Consider the following 22,794-nt stretch of genomic DNA (forward strand, 5'->3'; position numbering starts at 1 on the left):
AAGATGACCACTGGTTTCCATGACATTGAGGTCAAAGGTTAAATGAACATTTAGGGTTTCCAGTGATCTGTGAACAACTCTACAGTTTTCTCTAACTAAGCATTATAAATCCTCAATAAGCCTTCATATAAGATCATGGTGTGACATTTATTGTCAATATAATATATAAATACATCTCTTCAGTTCTTTTAGATTCTATTGACTGTATTAGATTTCTCATTACAATTTTCTAATTTTCTGAGAGAAAAAGAACAGAAGAGAAGAAGAAATCAACAGTGCCAATGAATTAATAAGGTTCTAAAAGAATATTTTGAAATTCAAGTATATTGAAGCATCTTCATTCAATCTATAATCAGTAAAATTATCACTCAACAGAACATTTCATCACCATTAGCAATCTCATCTTATAGGAACACTTGAGTTATAAATACCTCCAAGAAAGGAGTCTAAGTTCAAAAATGTAGCAATAGAAGCACTGCATAGATATTTTGCTTATTTCTCTGAATATGACATACGACATACTTTTTATGCTATTTCTCTGAATATGACATTGGAATTTCAATTGGCTTTAAATTTCCCTGGGCCACACCCTCCAAAAAATGTTCCAAAACAAAATGATCGCTCACGTACCATTAAATTGTTAACCAATCTGAAAAAAATAAAAACTATGAATAGAAGCTGAACTCATCAGCCAATGTGGCAAGTTAGTGTTTAGAAATAGTTATTAGTAATAATAATGTGTGTGTGTTTGTGTGTGTCTGTATGGTTAGGTCTTGAAGTTAGAGTTCTTTACTGTCAAAATCAATAACTCTATCACCTTCATTCAATGTTTTTGCAAAAGGATCTTGACTTTGTGATTGCTTACTTAAGTAAAAATCAATGTAGGAATTAATATTCAAGGCAGTTGTAGCAAATTGTTCAGTCACCTCACTCATCAGGTTTAAACTTGTTTTCACTCTTTTATTTTGACCTCAGAAACAAAACTAGAATAACCACTGTTTTGTGACATTATGTTGCCAACCAACACAAGTTCTCAAAACAAAAGTTTTCCTTTTCATTGCATCAGAAATAATTCTGAATATATGTCATATCATCTAGGTCTTCTAATTCATCAGTTTTGTTTTCTACAAATATGGTTTGCATTTTTCCATAACAATTTATTTAGAAACATTTTAGAGTCTGTCCTTTGTAAAATAACAAAAGCAGTTAGATTATAGTAGAAGTCTTCAGCACTATACTTGGAATGTTTTATTCTTATATATAGGAAATAGGTTATGGCCAGAATATCTTGTTTACCCAGTATATGTACCTGGACATTTTTGTTAATGGTTGAAAGCATAAGGGCTTTAAAAAGATGAATAATTATCTTTTATTTCTCTTAAAGAAAAACATACATATGAAGGATCAAAGATCTTGCCCATCTAAAAGAAGAATTTTTTAGCACTATTACCCTTGAACCTGACTTCTTTCAGTTCCATGGCAGTAAATTTCTGCAACATCAGCAGGTGCAGCCATTAACAACTCAATGTTCCTGCAGCCAATTGTTTGTCTGTTTCATTTATTCCTATTCCTGACATGGTGCTGAATCAGGCAATACCATAGACAGACATTAAAAAAGATTTCCTTTCTATTAATGTAAAATCACCATTTAATCTACATTAAGTTCAAATTGTATAAAAGTGCATCACATTTCATGAGCAGAGAAGGAAGAGAATTAGAGAAGCTGCAGACCAAAATTCTTATATCTCAGAAACCAGCATCAGAGGAAAATAAAAAACCCACAAACCTCAGAAATATAGTTGAACAAGAGAGAATTTTTAGTTTAAGACATCAAAAAACATTACGTTCTGCTCAGTAGTAGCTCACAAAATATCTAAAATTCCCAATCTATCAGATGTGACAAATAAGCTCTAGGGGAAATAAAAACAGATTATGAAGACCCTTACATCATTTTCAACAATCAGTATAAATGCAGATGCTTCAGTTAAGACTTATATAATGTGCAAATAAAAAAAAACAACAATTTTAGCATCCATCAGTAGTTTGGAAGGTATTTGGTTAATTTAACTTAGAGAATGAATAATTAAAAAGTCATAAGTTAGATTATCCACTAAGAACGCGTCTATTTCCACTGATACTATTAAAGATGATATCTCTTTCTCATCTCATGAAATAAAATTATTAATGCCCATTAGAAGCAATCATGTCAGCATAAGACTAAAAAATATACAGATCACATATATACGTACTGGGAGTGTGATGTGATTTCTTTAAAATAAAGTATTACTCTATTTTAAAAAATAAATTAGATAATCTTTGATATTCTTTGGGACAGTACATGTAAAATTAGAAACAATTAAACGTTATTTTAAGTAGATTCAAACTTAGAAGACAAGCATTCATTTACAGGTTTAGCAATTCAGAAAAATTTCTCTTGGTTAATATGGATCTTAAAATAAAAAATATTATTTTCCTAAGACAAATCTAAAAATAATACCGCACCATCAGTAACTTCCAGTTGAGCTTTTGCTAAAATGCTTCCTGCCACAGTTAATGCCTGGCATATATAGTAACCCGCATCGGAGCGCTGAATGTTGGTAATTGTGAGGTCTCCAGTTGGTGAAACAGAGCATCTACTGTTGGGTTGCTGGGGTTGATTTGGAAAAAGCAAGTTCTGTGGAAGAAACACAATCTCATCAATATCTTTTCTCACTCAGAAGGAAAATTATATTAACAATAGCTATTATAATTATTGGAATATGGTCAGAAAAAGAAAATACGTTTATTATAAAAATATGGTGTTGAAATGATTAAAGGCCATAGAGTGAGTTTCACTGGGAAACTTTTTCCAAATCATGGAAATATAATATGCTTTATAAAGTCAGCATGCTCTAGTCTGAAGGAATAGTCATCTAAAAACCCTGGATCTTGGGATATCTGGGCGGCACAGTCAGTTAAGCTTATGCCTTTGGTCAGGCCATTATCTGGGGGTCTTGGGAACCAGCCTTGGGTTCCCTGCTCACTGGGGAGTCTGCTTCTCTCTCTTCCTCTGCCACTCCTCTTACTTGTGCCCATGTGCATACTCTCTCTCATAAAAAAGTAAAATATTTTAAAAAATAAAAAAAAACCTTGTATCTTTATTTCAACCCTTTACTTTCTCCCTGTCTTACTGCCAGTTAATTAATATCTTTGAAACGTGATTTCTTCATCTGTAAAATGGGCATAACAGAATTTGTGATAATGTGGAATGTAAAATAGACTTTCCACTAATCATTCTGAGTACTTGATATAATTATCTGAATTTCTTATAAAGGTGTTCAAATGTGTGACTAAAATTGACAAAGACAGCCAGATCTACTCCTGCTATAAAATTTCTGCCGACTGTAATAGTTTTGAAAGGAGTCAGGTATAAATACTACCATCTATGCAAGATGAAGCAAATGACTGAAAATAAAAAGAAGATGCAGAATGTTTCTGAAGTATACGTGTGCCCTTAAAGAATTTCATAATATGACTTTCTCTTTTATGAAAAATTACTTTACTTTACTATACATCTCACAATAAACACAAACAGCCTACTCATAAAAATTTGGAAGTTCCTCTATGATATCAGCAATGTTAACTTAAATGACCTATCTATGTTGCTTTACTGTTGTTCAATTAAGGAAAACAATTGGGTATAACAAATCATATTGAGATATGTTTCCAAGTTGGATTATAAATAAGAGCATATCAATTTTTATGTTGTATTTACTTACAAAAAAGAACATTATAACCCTCTGGGATCTGTTTCTCGACATAGTAATTAATTTTCCAGGTTTGTAATTAAACAGTTTCAATACGTTACAATCAGGAGGTAATAACATTCAATTAAAGGAATAAGACACATTTTCACCTTAAAATGTTTTTACCCTTGAAGTAATACCAATGGAAGAGGATAAAATAGGGTATTAACACTTTTCAATTACGCTAAATGACTTTAATCCTGCGAATGATGTCCTACTTTAATTAGAAGCTCTTCTCTTTATTGCAACATGATGGATGTCCACTTTATTAGATTTGAGTGTGACACTATAAGCCCACTTTACATAAACATTACCATGTTATTAAACCCCTTCTAAAAGAAGTGATGTTTGCGAGCATGTCAGGAATATAATTTCAAAATGCTATTGCCCTCCTATAAAACTTGTATTACTATATAAGGCTAGACATTTTCATGCATATGAAACAATTTGAGAACAAGCTAATTCTCTTGTGGAATCCAAATATATTACTGAAATAAACCATCTAAAAGAGAAGGGTCTAAATTTTAAAGCCTCTTGAAAATGATACGATAACTCAAAGTATGCACTTTCCTACAATTAGCCATTAGAATACTAATTTACATAGCACTAATACATCAGATGGGCTTAATTCTCCCTGGGATCTCTTCCTCTACAATGTAGTATCAGTCCACCTTCTAAATGATTCGTTGACATGGAAAATGGCATATGATTGAGGTTAACCCATTATCTTTATTCCCTGCTTGTGTGACATAGGCACAAGAAAATGGATTACAAGCAAAACCCAAGAATTCTATAGAACTCTTCTTGCCTTGAAGTGCCTAGGTATCTTATTAGTGCTAATTGGCATTATCAGCACATATTGAGGAATATGGACCATTAAGTCCAGGCTCTTCACTCTACTGATGGAGAGTCATAGATCACTGTAAAAATTGGATACTGAAGACAGTAAGACCAATTTATTTTTCCTAATATTCCAATTCATAATTTGTAACTTTACGATTTGCTCTGGCAATTCTCTTTTGTTCTCATTTACAGTTTCTCTCCCTCTCTGTCTCTCTCTCTCTCTTTCTCTCTCTCTTTGATGCAAGGGAGATAGATGAAGGAAAGAAAACCAGACCTAAGATTATAATCAAATCAAGTTACCTAACTGGAATTTTTTCCAGAGACCTGGAGTTACATGCCACTTTGTCAAAAAAACAGAAAAAGAAATACTTTTTATGCTATTTGATTACCCTTAAAGACCATTAAAGCAGAATGTAGTATATTTAAATGCCATGTTTATTGGGCCACAGGACCAATACACGTTATGCAATATCTTATATCAACATAGAGCTATTTTAAAGCATGTGATTTACCCATGATACAGCTGTATTTATATAATAATGAGATACAGAATAATGAGATTTGATTCAATACATGGTTTTAAAGTGTAAATTTCCAAAAATCAAACTGATTTACACCATTATATTTATAAAATTGATAAATAATATGTTCATTTCATTATCTTTATTAACAGTGGCTTGAGGAAATAACTTTGATGGACCCCAAAGCCCCCCTAGGCAGGTAGAGGGAAAGAGCCACTGGTAAGAGAAAAAATATTGTCCAGCTACCAGGGCTTTCCATCCCAGCCTTCTCAGGTTCTATATGAGTCTAAGGGCTTTCCAGTGTTCACCCATCCCAACCTTCTCAGGTTCTATGTGGGTCTGAGGGCAGAGGTGACCAGAGTAGTGTTGAGCCCCTCCTTGGTGCTGGACATTAGTGTTGGGCAGGGGGATACTTCAGGTCCTGGCAGCCCTGATCTGAGCAGAAACATGAACTTGACATTTTAGGCAGGACACAGGGGAGGCAATTTCACTTTCCTAATTTCCAACAAGCTGTTAGAAATAGCGTCTTGTTTGATCATAATATGTAAAGCACTTTTACATATAAACTAACTTAATCATGTCATCCTCATAATTTATGCAAAGTAAAAGGTATTAGCCACAAAATTTAGATTAAGAAAAAAAACTTCAATAAAGTTCAAGAGTGCTACAAAGATTATACAATCATATGGAGGGAAAATGGCTTTTAAATTCTATCCTTTTTCAAGGTGTGTGCGTGTGCGTGTGTGTATACACACGTGTTAGAACTATGTTGTATTGCTTTATACTCTCTTTATAGTTTGGGTTTGCATCAAAAAGCAATTTTTAAGTGAAGAATCAAGAAACCTTGTGAGTAGAAATTGATATATAATCACTAAATGATGGGAAAAAAAGATAAATATTATGGCCTGGAACAGTTTTGATGTGAGGTAAGGCAGTGAGGGGCCAGCACTTTATCTCATATTTATACCCATAAATCATAAGGGAAGTGACTCAAACAAGGAGCACTGAAGAAAGAAGGAAATACAATGTGTCCATCTGTACTGAGTTGGTCAAACTGCTAACTAGGGGTGGTTCAGAAAAATATAGGAATCTATGACATTTAAATATGATGAATAAGGGGAACTTACTGATGCCCCTCTATCCAGATAATCAAACATTAATTCTGATCAACAGGTTCTCTCTATGCTGTCTAAAAAAATTTCCCATCTCTGGCAAAGTCTTTAGATTTCCCGGGACTCTTAACAATGGTTTTCATTATTCCCTAGGAAAGTCTTCCAGAATTTGGACTAACAGTAGAGGGTGCTGAGGCCTATTCCTGAGAACTATGCCTCCTTGAAGATGGTACTGGGAAGTCTACAACAAAAATATCTCCAGGTCCTTCAGGAATGTGCTGATAAGTTTTAAGGCAAAGAACAGTTTCTGATTTAAGCTTGAAATTCTGTTCATTGTCTGAGAGCCTAGAGGTTAAGTGCTTTGTCCCAATTTGACCAAGGCCTATGTGGAAAAAAAAAAACAGTGTATCTGACTTACTTTGAACAGAGTCTGAAAGTCAGTACTACTCAGGGAGGGCCACAAGTGGACAAACCAGGGCATAGCAAAGACCATGCAAGAGTTGGTTGGTGTATAATGTGTTATTTCCTATCTAATCCCATTGTGAAGGAATCCAGAAGGGATGATGGAAGTAAATATCTATCCCACTCGTAAATGGAAGTATCCTAAGTGAATGATAAAGAAAAGGTATTTATAATACCTATCTATGAAAGGGAATTGCAATTGGTTTCTAGGTGGATTGATAATGGAAATATTGTTTGACTGTTTTACATGTGCCTAGGATATTCCAAGAACTCTATATCTACAAACTCACTTAATAATCCTAATGTAGCTTGCTGCAAGGAAGTAAAACTATTTTTCTGTTCAGAGATTTTAAATAGGTTTTGATTAGACTTTTAAAGATAATTTTGTTACACTGAGTTTTATCTATTCTATGTAAGATATAGAATTTTGGAAAATTAACACTACAAAATAAATAACATTATATTAGAACATCAGACTCTTACTTATTTTAGAATTAATTGTTCCTTTTTTAGAAATAAAATAAATTCAACATTGATAACAGGAAAAGTGAGGCAAATTTGAGGAGCACCAGAGACAGGAAGAGTTCAGAGATTTCAGAAAAGCAGTCAAGGTTCACACTCACCTGGCTGCCTTCTTTTTGCCAAAAAACAGCTGGCTGTGGGTTTCCTTTAGTTTCACAGGGAAATGTAACTGTTCGACCTTGAGCAACAATCTGATCTCTTGGCCTAACCACAAACTGTGGAGGAGCTATAATTTAAAAGGAAAGAAAGTATATAAATATCAACCATTGTCGAAGAAAAAGCTATCAAAGGGAAAATCTGGTACTGGGTGGATTGCTCAGAGCCAGACAAAAGCTACAATTTTTATTTTTATTTTTCCCTATTTTTTAAAGCATATTTCAAAATACAATGAAATCTCAAATATAAGGAAAAGAAAAGCAAACTTATTAGTAGACACTTTCTAAATGTTGTACATAATATACCTGTAGCCCATGTATTTACATAGGAAAATAGATTTTTAATGTATTCTAATATTTCTTAAAGAAAAATATGGTTTCCCAATTTGGTTTTGCATTTTGAATAGATAAAGGTAAAAAAGAATCACTTCATTACACAAGTCTCTCCTTCAGCTGAAATTAGTCTATTCACAGACATTGACCAATTCCTGTAATATTTGTAAGACACTATTCTACATGCAGAGATACCAGAAGGCTTAAAGTATGATCCTTTGTCCTCAAAGTGCTTATATTCTAAAATCGACAAGTTAGTGTTGAAGACATCAAAGAATTGAAGATCTGGGAATTACATACAAAGATAACTAATGATATAATGGCATGTATGAAAGGGGTTGACTCTGCTTAATTAATTTCATTTAGATAAGCAAGCATTATTCAGACAATTACTATGTTCCCCTACTGACACTAAGCTACAGAGATTAAAAAAAAAAATACTTCAGGCTTCAAGGAACTCACAGCCTATTGAGAAATACAAAACATGATGATGACAACAGCAAAAGCAAGGTAAAACAATTATCTAAGACTATCCTAAGCTCAATGATAGACATGCTTTCGGAGAACAGCATAGGGGCACTTAAATCATAGTACCTTTAAGAAATGTGACAGGACTTCAGGAGAGAAGGAGGATCCCTTTATGTTATAGCAGCTGTGAAAGGCTTACACAGAGAGTACACATTATAGGGCTTTGAGGAAAGAGCAGCGTTTAGCTAAGTGGAGAAAGGGACTATCAAAGGGAAAATCTGGTACTAGGTGGATTGCTCAGAGCCAGACAAAAGCTACAATTTTTATTTTTATTTTTCCCTATTTTTTAAAGCATATTTCAAAATACAATAAAAGGAGAAGAGCACTCTCTCAAATGTAAGGAAAAGAAAAGTAAACTTATTAGTAGACAAAGGGCAAGAAGCAAGAATACATCTAAGGTACAGTACGTAATCTGGCAGAAATGAAGGGTTTCAGTTGTATGAACATCATTGGCTGAAAAATGTAGATTTGAATGTAGTCTAAGAAAGTCCTCGTTCAGGATCGTTCTAAGCTAAGAAGTGATAGATGCAAAGCAATATTGTTGGAACATTTACCCTCTAACGAATGTGGTATGGTTTGTGAGGGAGGGAGCTCAGTCAATAAAGTAGGAAGTCTGGTTGGAAGACAAAGGAAGTGATGTAGGCAAAGATAATGAGACCTAGACATGTGTAACTCCAATAGAAAAGAAAATAAAGGGATGGGTGGTAAAAATCCTGAGAAAGTTCAGGTTTAAATTGGGAGCTAATTGTAAAAAGAAGGAAGTGAGACGGTAGACAGTAAAACTGGAAGTTTTCACCAAGGACATCATATCAAAACCCACTCCCGTGAAAAACAGCATGTTTATTCCACGACTTTTCTCATCATCAATTTACACTTTAAATTGTTGCTTATGCTAGGAAACCAAAGATGGAAAAAAAACTTTAAAATCAATTCTAATTTTTAAAACCTGCTGTTCATGGCAGCCATCCTAAAATTTGAACTCTAAAGAATTAGAACAATAAATGATGTTCAGTAAAGGTCTTCTACCCAGAATTCTTTTGACTCTTCCAGAGTACACAAGAGCAGGTCCAAGAACAGAGTAAAGATAGGGTAGCTTCAAACATACAACCAGTTACCCATTCTTACCAGAATGCTAGTATAGAAACAGCAGCAGCATTTTTATTTTTTTTTTTATTTTTTTTTTTACATTCACTGAGATTTGTAGCGACTTAGTTTTTGGTGTTCTATTATACCGCCTCCTAACTCAACACATTCAACACATACCCTATGGACAGCAGGGATAAATCTACTAAGTGAAATTTTCTTCTATAACTATAGATAACAGAAGATTCAGTCTAACAGGATGGAGAACCCAGATTTATGGATCTATTTGAACAGGATGTGGTTTATGTTGCCTTGCATTTCCAGGAGATTACTTGCTTCTTACAATCTTCTTGTTATTTCTAAACAATTTCACTGAATCAGCAGATACATTGATTTTTGTTCCATGTTTTCTAATAGGAACAATAGATTAAATCAATGTTACAAAATTACTTCAGGGGCAACTCTTAAAACACTGCAATGTCCATTTTTCAGGGAAGATATGAAACCACCCGATTATTTATGCCAAAAATGCGTTAGGATTGGTATTTATCATCTCTAATATCCAAGAATAATAATATGTATTAAGCAAAATTTAAAGACCAGATACAGTTCCCACTTCTTAGTAATCCTATGAAAGACAAGCTTAGTGCCAATATGGACACTAACTAAGCTAGAAGTATAGAGAAACAGCTTGTATCTCATTATCAAAATTTTTTTTAAAAAAGCGGATTTAGTAAAAAATCATTTAACAGCCTGATAGAAGTCATACATTCAGCTTATTTGTTCATTTGTACTGCTTTGGGCTAAAAAGAATTTAAATTGGCTCACATATCTAATTAGTAAAACCTTAAAGCCCCACATGTGTTATGAAGTTCTTCTTTATATAATTAATTATTAAAATGCAGTAACTGAGAATACACATGAAGTCACCAAATGAAACATCAAATGAAAAGAATGAAAATATATTTGCTAGTTTTAAGCATATTACGCTCACTCTGTGTCTGCCTACCCATCTACATCAGTAAAATTAACATCTATACTTTAATTATAATCACATACTTCCTGGTATTTAATTTAACACAAATAGAGCAGAGTATTATCTGTAATACAAAAGGCAGAGGGCACTGGGTAAGAATGGGTGGAAGAGCAGCAAATAGACCAGGTGATGAAGAAAGGAGAGGCAAGATGACATAAAGGGCTACGGTTGAGTTGTGTTTTGAAGCACAAGTAAGAGTTCACTGGATGAGGAGGAGTAAGGTCACTCGGAACAGAGAGAAGCAGATGTAAGGCAGACACATGAGGAGCTGGATGTGTTAGGGAAGTGTAAATAGTCTTAAGAATAAAATCAGAGACACAAAAGTGATATAAGAAGGGCCAGATAATTTATGCTAAAGGAGCTTAAATTTTGCCCTGAAAACTATGGAGATCTGTCCAAAGATGTTTATGCAAGAAAGATGTAATAAGATTCATGTTTTAGAAAGAAGGCTTTTCTAAAAAAGAAAGGACAAATGCGAGGCTGGAAAATCTTAGCAAGTTAGGGCAGAAAATCCAGTTGAGAACTGTTAGTTATAGTAGCACCTTAAGAGAACATTTCATCAGAACCTTAAAGGACAAAGAAATTCTGTAATATTACAATGTAACATTTACGTGTAATGATAAAACCTAAGAAGACCAGGAAATCATAATTTTTTTGGTTTTTATCCAATATGATTTTTAAAAAAGACCTCTAACAAAATACTATTAGCATTTGTGTTATTCATGCTATGGAGTATTCTTTTTTTTTTTAATTTCATTTATTTATTCATGAGAGACACAGAGAGAGAAAGAGACAGAGACACAGGCAGAGGGAGAAGCAGGCTCCATGCAGGGAGCCTGACGTGGGACTCTATCCCAGGTCTCCAGGACCATGACCTGGGCTGAAGGCGGCGCTAAACCGCTGAGCCACCGGGCTGCCTTATGGAGTATTCTTTCATGTGATTTTTATTTATATTGCATTTTTATTCCAAGTTATTACAAATACACTCTATATCTAAAGTGCCAAATAGTTTCATGTCATCAGAACTGAAGCCCCATGCTGCTCTCACTGGAACTAGACTCACCTTATCATCTTTAAAAATAAACAAATGAAATACAGATATTAAAGCTAAGCAAAAAAAAAAAAAAAAAAAAAAAAAACCTAGAGTATTTAAGTGTCTGAAAATGTACATTCTTTCCAATTGTCACTTAAAGTTGGACCACCAAAACAAATTGCATCAATCACTTTTACTTCTGCGTACTCTCTCTGCTCCAGATCTATATTGCAATCTCCTGTGAAGGGCTATCAGCTGAAGGAATTTATTTTTGAGGTTTTAAAATGAAAAACTGCATCAATAATTCTTCTGCTAACATCTCACATTTTCAGTATTTCTGCCAGGTGGTGGTGAAAATGGTTTTAAAAGACAGTACTTGGCTGATAGCACCAATGGGAGGGAGTAGGCAGAGAGGTGGCATTTTATCAATACAGCAAGGTAGCACAAAGTGTGTTATACATAAAATGGATTTTCTGTGATGGCTCTCATTAAACATAAAAAAAATGATCGGGTTCTCAAGATGACAATTCCAAACATATATTTAAAGCCAATGTGAATTAAAGAGGTTGAATTATAAAATCCCGATGAATATACTAGTTACAGAGATGGCAATTCCCTTACATGTTTCTAAGACAGAAGACTACAAAACACATATTTATATCCTCTCTAAAATCCAAAAGCAGTAGGCAAATCTTTTGTAGTTGTGATATAATAATATAGTTGCTTAACTGTTAAGTGATTATACCTTATTGTTACAGCTGAAACAGGAAATGAGATGAAGAAAACAGTGGTACAATTCAGTGGTCAGTGGATACTTACAAGTTAAAAACAATAGCTTTATAAGAAGAGTGTGTTGTGTGATTTCCAGAAAAGTAGACCCAAATATAAAAAGGTCAATTGAGATTAGAGGTCTGGTATTGTTCACTTGAAACGGCATTTTTGAGAATTTAAATACAATGCACAGTAAATTAGATTTGATTTCTGCTAAATTATGCTTTGATACTGCATTCAGCCCAAGCTGGCTTCAATCAAAGTCAGGCTACAGCTCTGTTATGCTAATACCCACTGATGGAAGTGAGTGGGTGTTATGGAAATCAGATGGCTGAACTTGAGTAGGAAGCATAGGCCATGCATGAGGTGGGCTTGGAGTGAGGGGATGGGGAGACCTAAAGGTTAATCACATCATGTTCTTAGTTGTTTTTACAGGAAAATATGACTTTCTATGGCAGGCATGAACATGGAGATAGTCATGCAGCAGTTGCATATATTAATATGTGACAGGATGGTTACAGGCACACGCAGCAGATCTTTCTTTGGGTATAATTTTTGCCTGAGTGAGTAATCTTCTTATTCTGTAATAATAGGCATTTTGAACTCTGTATCTTGAACAAGTAGAAAATATTTTTTGGCTATTTAATATTTTTGCTCCTCAAATTCTAATATATTCTATAAACATATTTGAAAAGCACAATCATTCATCATATGTTTGTGTTAAAGATTTGCTGAGTCACAACTTTCTTAATACCACAACAATAATTAACATTAATTGAGTGTTTATTAAAGGCCAGGCAGTGTGTTAAGCCATTCACATGCATTATCTCATTTAATACCCAAAGAACCATATGTATTAACTACTACCATTATGATATGAAGATCATCAAACTAAATCTTATAAAGGGCACACAGATTTTTAAAGCTTGAAGCACCAGATCAGAGGACAGGTTTGACTTATGGTCCATCTAATGCCAGAGTTGGACCTCTTAAACACTGAGTTTTAGATTAAGTCAGTTAACCACGGTCTGACTAAAATTTGCCATCTCTACTACCAAACAAAAAGGTAAGAATTATATGCTATGATTTCTGATATGGTATAAGGATGTTAAAATTGTAACATTGTTTTCCCTAAATAATTGCTTTGATTATTAAAGCAGCATAAAACCTATGATCTGGCTTTTTCTATGCTACTGAAAAGTACAACCTTTCTCAAGTATACTTATTTTAAGTCATTCTTTATTCAAAAACCTACAATGGTTTTTCTATAGCTTGCCCTTGCAATGCTTGCAAATTGTTCTTCGCGGTGTAGCATTCTGGCTTCCATGAACTGGCCTGAGATTTTACTATCCTGACACTGGCTCGTCCCCAGACCAGCTCTGGTATGTCAACTGAACAGTTTACTTTTAGCCACTCACACATGTATTTTCTTGTGCTTGTGGTTCACTCATCTCACTACCTATTATTCTTAGAGCCAATTTGTTGACAAGGATTAACCTGAACATATGCTGTTGTACTTTTCTTGTGTTCTTTCCACTTTAAAGTATCTGCTCTTGCTTGCATTGCCTTTGGTTTCTATTCTTCCCCCTGCCTCAGTGTCTTGCTTCCTCAGTTCAGTAGTAACCACCTACTGGAATAGGGAACTACAATTTTGCATTGAAATGGCCTCTTTATTTGGCCTAAAGAAAAAGCCCCAAATAGTAAACTTTAAATGGATGTCTTGGGAGGAAATTAAAAAAAAAAAATTTCTTGATCTAAAGCAAATACTCAATGTTTTTTACATTTTATCAGACCATAAGTATATGACACATTCTCACCAGTGACAATGACTCACTATTGTAGTAATTTGGGTGGAGGGATGCCAAAGATAATATGTTGTTTGAAAAAAACTTCCCAACTGATTCTGATATACCTATCTGTAGAGAATGCCCCTGTACCATATTGGAAATTTATGACACAAAGACTACAAATGAGTAGTCACCATCCCTGAGTGACAGTATAGACAAATAGAATATAGACAATACAGAAATATAGAGGACTCGTGTAACAATCAATTCTAGATTTTCCTGAAATGAAGTAGTTAATAGGCTTACCCTCATGAACAATAAACACTGAGAAGTCCTTTCATTAAAATGCAATATAGAGCAGGAATAAGAGATGGATGTTTACTGACTTTATCATTAGAACAGACTAACTTCTAATTGATAAATGATTGTTTCTTCAACTTACTTAATTCTATTTAATTTTTACTATTTAACACTTCATTTGACTTCAAAAGAATTTCTGTTAATAATATTGGAAATGCATAATGTCATGAAATATTTGATTTGAAGCTTATTAACACATAATTCGTCTCAGAGGAAGCAGTGCATTTATAATGGAAAATATAATTTAGGGATATAGGACTTAAAGTAATCACTTTTATAAAGTCTATTTAATCACATTTTATTCATTTGTCATTATTTTCAAGGAATATAAGTAATCAAATTGCTAAATTACCTACCTTTCTAGTTAACCTTTTTCTTAGTTAACTAAGTGCATGCCAATAACTCCTCTACATGAGTGCTATGTCTTCTTTTTCAACCAGCCTTATTTCTAGCTAATATTAAAAATTCCATGGAAAAATTCCAATATTTATACCTTCTATTCAACAATAAACTAGTAATTATCTATCTATATTTGTGCTTCTTTAATAATCTAGTATCTCTTTATAAATAAAAATACATATACATTTATCTATCTATGCTTCCTTAATGTCCCTATGAAAAAGGAAAAGTACTAAATGACATATTGCTTTCATAAATATGAAAAGTAATGTAGATATTCAAGGGAATAGGGTGGCTACAAAGAATCACAATTCTTATATTTTTTATCTCTTTAGACTTTGCATTCTAGTCTACCTACAAAATGTCTCAATATACAAATTGCATTCAATCTTATATGAATAAAGATATGTTGCAATTACGCAGCTATTACTCTCTACATTTTAGAACTACTTTTATGGAATTTATTGGTTGTGGGAAGACTACTTTTTTAGGGTTCATATAATAGCTAGAACTCTAAAAGTAACTCACGGTTATTCAAAGTTTGAAAATCAAATTAGGCCATGGAATTAGTCAAATGAATTATACAGTGTGACTTAAAATAATGTAAGTGGCTTTCTAAATTGACATATACAGTAAGCAATTCCAAGGAATATTGAAAGTACTGAGTTTCAGTAGTAATTATGACACACACACAGAAGTATGCACGTTTGATAACCATGGTGAAGATTTTTTTTTTTAATTTATAGTCACACATAATATATTCCTCCCTGTAAAGGAAGAATGCAAATATTAAAATGAAATAATTCTATGATGATCTAGAGCGCTGAAAATGCCTTGAAAAGAGTAAATTCATTTGGTTCAAAATATGTTAAATTCTTGGATTTTATAGACAAGCACATAAAAACAGTGTTATAATAAACAGCTATGTACATTTAGCCATTTTGTATTTAGTCTTCATTGTTTTTTAAAGACAACACATAACTGGAAAACATCACAGTAATAAAATTTATGCTAGAAATGAATTCAGATGTTGGTTGGCACTTTAACCCATAATACTATTTAATTATTCTAAACAAACATTTACTGTTTTATTTTGTGTTAAGTTCTGAGGATACTAAGATCTCTGTCCTCTGGAACTCCCTGAACATAGAGGAAACTCCCATGGAAACAATCAAATATGATACAACATGAGGAACATGATGAGGGTTGTAATACAGGATGTCCCATCATTATGACAATAATTTGACTTAGTCTGTCTCCAACAATTGGGGAAAGCATGGAGAAGAAAGGAGAGAGAGAAAGGGCGAATGAGAGAGAGAGAGGCAGGTTGAATTGTTCCTTTAAAATTAGGTAGATAAGGAAGGGAAAGTGGGAATTTATTCTTCACAGAGGGAAAAATGCATACATTATGACAGAGATATGAGTTTCTCAGCCTGCAACAACTATTACCCTGACCAGCATGCACCACCACCTTTGGCAATTCAGGTCAGTCCGTTTGTTAAACTGAAGGATTATGTTGGTGGGACCATGGATTTTTTTCCATGTAAATAATCTTTATGAGCTTTCCAAAGTCCAATTGAATCCTCTATGGTATTAAATAGTTCTACATTGCAATAAATGTAGCAGTCAATTCCAAAAGTAACTAAGTTGGATATGTTTAAAGATGATTTTCAACTGTATTATATTCCAGGTAACTAAAATAGATTTCATTTTGATTATAGGTAAGCATAGGAAATCCGTAACTATAGGAAATCATTCTGAGATTCAACATGCAAATTACCTTCCAAATTCCACAAAAGTTATAAATTGAGAATGCCTAGAAAAATCTGACAAAATTTTAAACAAATTCTGGAATTGTCAAGCTTGTTTTCCTATATTCTTCTGTCCATTACCAATAGTAGTTTTACTTTATTCTTTGCTTTCCTGACTAAAATACTGAGAACAAAATAAAGTTTTGTTTTCTCTAAGGAACTGTTCATTCTCAAAAAAACAAAACAAAACAATAAACAATTTATTTAAATGAATTATTAAATAAAGCAATATTTATATTTTTAAATGATCTCATTTTTCACCAACAGAAAGAGAATAGTTTAATGAATAGTGAAAAAAAAACTCTATCTAGATCCTAACCTGGGAAAACTAGACTTTTCACATTGCAGATTGAAGGGGCTGTATGTATGGAAGGTGAGGAGGGGATTTTTCAAGTAAATGGTGAGACAAGACATCCATTTTCACTCACTTAACCTGTCAACTTGCCAGAACTGTCATGTCAGCACTGCAGCTAAACCACGAAGGCTGATCACATCCCATTATCTCATTTTTTTTAGAAAAAGATTGGATGAAGATGCCAATCAGAAAAAAAAAAAAAGGAAAAAAAAAACTTGCAACCAAGAAACAAATGTACTGATGCTGAAGGGCTGCTTAGTTAACGTAATTTTAATATGCAACTGCAATGTTTCTTAATAACATTAATTACACGCTTAGTAAGGCACCATCCTAACTCATTAGTGCCTTCTTTTTGTTGTATTTTATCTCCTACTAGCAGAATGGGGACTATGTGATTGGCCTACTACCATTAATGTTGCTTAATCTTTTTATAGCACTATTTAAAGCTGCTTGCATAAACATTTTCTAGGCAAGTATTACCTATGTATGCATATGTGTGTATCAATTAACTGCACCAACATTTGGCTTGCCCCTACCACATGTGTTATGCTAGACCCAGAGGCAGTAGAAAGATAAATACAATAATGTATTTACTAACAAAGAGCTAATAGTTTTATAGAACAGATGAAAATGATATCCCTAATAAATCGAGAAAGCAATGTTTGCCATAAGAGTTCTCAAAAACCTTTCAGATATATTTTAACTCAAAATTTAATTTAACTTGGTAGCTTATATATTTTTAATGAATCTAATTATGCAATATTCCCTTGTGTGACATTTAATATGTTTAAATAAGTAGTGTCATAATTCAAATGTCATGCATGTAATTTTTATGTGTAATGCACATCATAATGTCTATTTTATAGTACATATAAATACACACACATATATATGTATCATGATATCTCTTTCTGTCAAATTACAAATCACAGTAACTTATATGTTATATGAAAAATTTTACTTTCTTAGAAAATGTGATTAAAATATTCTTACTATTTCTTTCTGGCAATAGCCAGTAAAGTCTCTTCATACTAGCCTCCTAATACTGCTTCATTCCAGATTATTTGTATGATTTTGATGTTTGATATTTATAGTACTTTAATTTTAACTACTAAGTTAACATATTTAGTTTTTATTTTATTCTTATTTGAATAGACTTCAAAATTAATAAGTATTTATGTTTTTGATACTTAGGCTAAGATAATGGAGTAAAGGCTTATTACTCTTTTCCTCTATTTATTACAAGAGAAATTAATAATATACAAAAATACCATAGCCCCAAACCACAAATGATAAAGTACTCCTGCCACAAACATACTCAAGTCTGGAGAAAATGAGGAAGCCTGGTAAATATCAACTAGCCTCCATCCACAACCTTCTATCAATACAAATTTCACAAAAACTATCTGTCAATAATGTGAGAGCCCATCTCCTGGTCTTTGATGAGAAGAAAAAAAAATTAGAGTCAAGTAAGGGACTTGGGAAATATGAACTATGACTTTGTAGATAACCAGGTAAAATGCAAAAATTGAGGAGAAGGTACTGAAAGAAAGGAAAGCCAAGCCTATGTGAATGACAAAATTGCAGGGTGGCCTCCATGACCTTCACTTCCTGGAGATACTTCCATGATTATGTTATATCACATGACAAAAGGGATTTTGCAAATGTAATTAAGGTTACTAATCAGTTGACCTTAAGACAGAATAATCAGATGGGCCTAAGCTAAACAGATGAGACATTTCCATCAGGAAATTTTCTCTAACTGATAGCAAAATGGGAAGTCAGAGGAGATATAAAGCAAACACATGAAAGATTCAACAGACCATTGCTAAATTGAAGGTTGTAATGGCCATATGCAAAGGCTGCAAAGTGATCTGTGACCCATTGTTGGAAACCAACAATGACATGGGGACTTTAATTCTATAGCCGCAAAGAACTTAATTCTGCCAACCAACCTGAATGAATTTTGAAGTGGATTTTTCTGGCGAATTTCCAGAAAAGAGCTCAGCCTGACCAAATTCTTGATCTTGGCCTATGAAATGCTAGGCAAAGGATTCAGATGAGTCTGTTTGGCCTTTTTAGATATAGCTCTGTGGCTTAATAAATGGGTGTTAATGAAGTTGCTCAATTAGTGGTAATTTGTTATGCAGCAGGAGACAACTAATACACCTAAAAACCATCTTTATTATGAAGCACAAATTATGAAGAAAGATGAAGAGGGGATTTCATATGAACTACAGGGAGCTTAAAAATTAAAGAGATCTGATCTTTACCACCAGGGTCACTAGCATATCAAGAAGAAATAAAATCGTTTTTGATAAAATATTCAAGATAACAGTACAAGTAGGGGTTGCTGAATTACCCTAGTACTTTCCATTTTCCCTTCTCCAAACATCCAAACTCTAATCTTCAGCAGTTAACTAAATGATTAATTATCCGGTAGGGTCTAAAAATAGGATCTATGTAAAATAAAATAAAATAATAAAATAAACTAAACTGTACATTGACTAATTGCTTAATCATTGACAGAAAGAATATAATCAATTAGTCAAAGAGAGAAAAAGAATCCTTAGCTTCAAAGAATTACCCAAGGAAATACAGAAATACTTTACGAAATAGTTGTCTATAGTCTAAACGAAATTACATGCCATAGGGCCTCTCTTTTTAAAAGGAATAAAACTTTAAAAAAATCCTCAAAACGGATAGAAGAGCTTAAAGGCAACTGGAGGTAAAGAATATTAATTATATTGAAGGTTAGCAAGGAAACGAAGAAAAGAGAAAATAAAATTAAATGAACAAAAAGAAACAAAAGAAATGGTAATTGCAATTGAAAAAGGGAGATAATATAAGCATTAAGAAATCAGAAAATATGAAATAAAAATGATGACTCCAAAATTATTACAGAAGTTAATAAATATGGAATTAAGAAAAAGGATAGCCAACACAACTCATGGGAGACGGAAAAAGCGAGAGAAAACAATAGTCAAAGAAAATAGAGAAGAAAATACTCTTGAAATAGAGTAAATTAAAGCATGAATCTGCAGATTCAAGAAGCCTGTGTCAGGGGATATTAGATACAGGGTGATCAGGACCAAGATATAATCCAGTAACATTCTAGAAGTAGAGACTACATTGGTATTCAATTAATAAAAGGAAACCTCAGCCAATGATAAAAATAGTCCATAAACCTCCGACTTCCCTACAGTACCATTCCAAAACTAAAACAACCCAATATTTTCACCAAGGTCTAAGGAAAAAAATATAACTCAATAATTTTATACCTCTCCTCTACTTTAGAGGCAATGGACAGACATTGTCAAATACACAAGGCCCTTGCGGAAGAATTAAGTCAGTGACTAAAGAATATAGTATTGGGACTATATATATTCTATATGTTCTTGAGACTATAGCATGAGAAGTAGCCAGAGCTTGTTTTTCACTTTAAGAATTAGCATCAGCTTAAGATATTTTAAACGTTTCACATTACAGAAACTCTGTTGGAATGTATACAAGGCAAAACAGAATGCATTTTTTAACGTACTATTTAATCAAAACATATGGAGCAATGAAAAACGTGATGCTTAATAAAAATTAAATGGGACTCTGCATAAGGTAGCTAATTAGCGCCAGGTGCAGGCAACATTAAATGGTTGTAGGAGGGAGAAGATTACCTCAGGTCATAGGGTAACAGCTTGTCCAAAAAAGAAAGTCTGCAGGGAATAAAAGTATAGGTTTCCTTCCAAGACACACTCAGGATGCCTTTTGCAGAAAAGTGGATCTTGACAAGAAAGGGTTCAAATATAATACCTATATGTTTTCTGATTTTAAAAAAAGAAAGCTTGGAATATTTCCAGTATTAAGTTAAATTATATACAGCACATAAAATTTTCCAGATTTCAAGGAGGGATGTAGGGTGGTGGTGTCAGAAATATCAGTTGTGTTATTCTGTAAGTAATGTCTGCTTTATAATTTTCCCTGAATGAATTTTTCAAATACTTTTTTATTGGGCCTCTTAGTGGTCTTAGTAATGTGTTTTAGAGCATGTTAAAACAAAACTACACTTCAACTCAAACAGAACTTTCACAAATGAGGATATATTTAATTTTTGTGTTTAAGCAGTGAAAAGATTGGGAAAAATAAACAATGTCCCTATAGATTTTTGATTAGAATAGTGGCTGCTTCTTTAAAATATTAATTTAAAAAATGGGAGTTTCGCCTCAAACATATATATCTCTCAATACCTGCAAATTCTTGTGTGGTCAATTATATTCTTCCATCAAAAGGTAACATACTTTTGAGTCACTAAATAAGGAAATACTTAAAAGATTCCATAAAGTTGTGTATTGTCAGTTTGTTTTTGATATTTTAAGCAGTTTCACCTGATGCACACAGCTTTTAGTTTCCATACTGGAGGCAGTCAGCATCTAGCATATGGTGTACATGATATAAAGCGGAGTAGGGCTCAGCTTCACAGGCGAGGCAGCTGGTAGATTTGACAGTTCTTTTCCAAATTACTCATCATGTTTTGAGTTGCTGCTAGGAAAAAATGTGTTGCCCATATCCAAAATAGATGTTCTTTTTTATTTTTAAGCTTGGGAAAGGCTTCCAATGGAAAATAAGACAGATGGGTATAGGAAGCAAGATATTTATCCCTATTTAGACCAGTTTCTTCTGTCAGTTCCCTTATCAGAACTTATCAAAAGAGTTTTCCAAATAAATGAATATTTCATCATTCTTAGTTAACTATGTCCTAGGATGTACTTTAGCTTCTCATACAAAGAATGCCTTTGGAATAATAAAAAGTCAAAGCCACAGGAAAGGCTGGCAGACTTTTAATAATCAAAGTGGCATTTGTCTCAATTTTGTGGTAACCAGGAAATTATGGAAGTTGGATGAAAGGACACTTTTTGAAATGTTAACATTGCCAATGAGCAAGAAAAATCTGGAGAATACTTTTCTCCATTGGCAAGTATGTTGATTGTCTGCTTTAAGTAATATTTCCACCACTGACTTAACTCTAAGTTAAGAGTTTTTCTACAATCTCAAACATATAGACCAGAAGGTGTTTATTCTAACTGCAAATTGCATAGTTTGGCCAATTCTTTAATTCAAATGCAGGTCATAAGAGTTATCTGTTTGACAAAACTCACAGTTTGGAGGTTTATAATGATTTCTAAATGGGACTTTCTACACAGACTACCAAGTTTGTTTGTTTTTTTGTTTGTTTGTTTGTTGTTTGTTTTCATCCTGTGTGGAATGTAATGAGTGATTTCTGAATCTGTAAGTATTCTGGAATTTGCATGTATTTCTGATTTTCTTTCAAAAGCTTTAGATAGGAACTGTCACTTGAATTTCCTCAAAGTTTTAGATATTTGGTACATATTTCTCCACCTAATTAATACTGGACTCCAAAGCTGGATTTTTTCTCCCCTTTCTGTGGTTTTTACTTTGCAGAACAACTTTTATGCTATTGCTAAGAGCTTCAAAGTTGAAAAACTTGCATTTCAATTATCCATTAACAAAGATTAATATTAATGTACTTTGCTAAGAGCTTCCAAGTTGAAATATTTGTGTTTTAGTCAACTAACAAATATTAATATTAATGTAGTTTTCTGTTATTTGACTATTTAATTTATGATTTAATTGATTTGTAATTTTGGATCTTACAAAAAAAGTTGTCATATTTATAGCTCCTGAATTAAAATTCATGTAAAAAGTTTATGCAAAGAAAAAAGCAAGCTAATTTCCTCATTATCCATCTCATCTTTGGTGATCCAATAAAAGCATATCCAACTTTCAGTTTCTAAAATTAATAGTAGTTGTCAAGTTTAAAGTATAGTTCTTCATATTTCTGAACACTGTCATAAGTCATGGGAGATAGATTTATGAAATGACAGA

At 33.1% G+C, this 22,794-nt stretch overlaps 1 protein-coding gene across 5 annotated transcripts in view; it reads right to left on the reverse strand.

Moving 5' to 3' along the window:
- The window catches only part of ROBO2 (roundabout guidance receptor 2), a 581,315-nt gene that overhangs the window by 104,217 nt on the left and 454,304 nt on the right, over positions 1-22,794 (reverse strand). For all 5 annotated transcript variants that reach the window (XM_055313854.1, XM_055313852.1, XM_055313851.1 and 2 more), the window contains exons 8-9: positions 7,347-7,471; positions 2,503-2,674 (exon numbers count right to left, since the gene is read on the reverse strand). In XM_055313854.1, the coding sequence (XP_055169829.1) occupies positions 2,503-2,674; positions 7,347-7,471 (297 nt within the window). The remainder of the gene's footprint in view (positions 1-2,502; positions 2,675-7,346; positions 7,472-22,794) is intronic.

Source organism: Nyctereutes procyonoides, unplaced genomic scaffold (genome assembly GCF_905146905.1).
Source record: "Nyctereutes procyonoides isolate TBG_1078 unplaced genomic scaffold, NYPRO_anot_genome, whole genome shotgun sequence".
Taxonomy (NCBI): domain Eukaryota; kingdom Metazoa; phylum Chordata; class Mammalia; order Carnivora; family Canidae; genus Nyctereutes; species Nyctereutes procyonoides.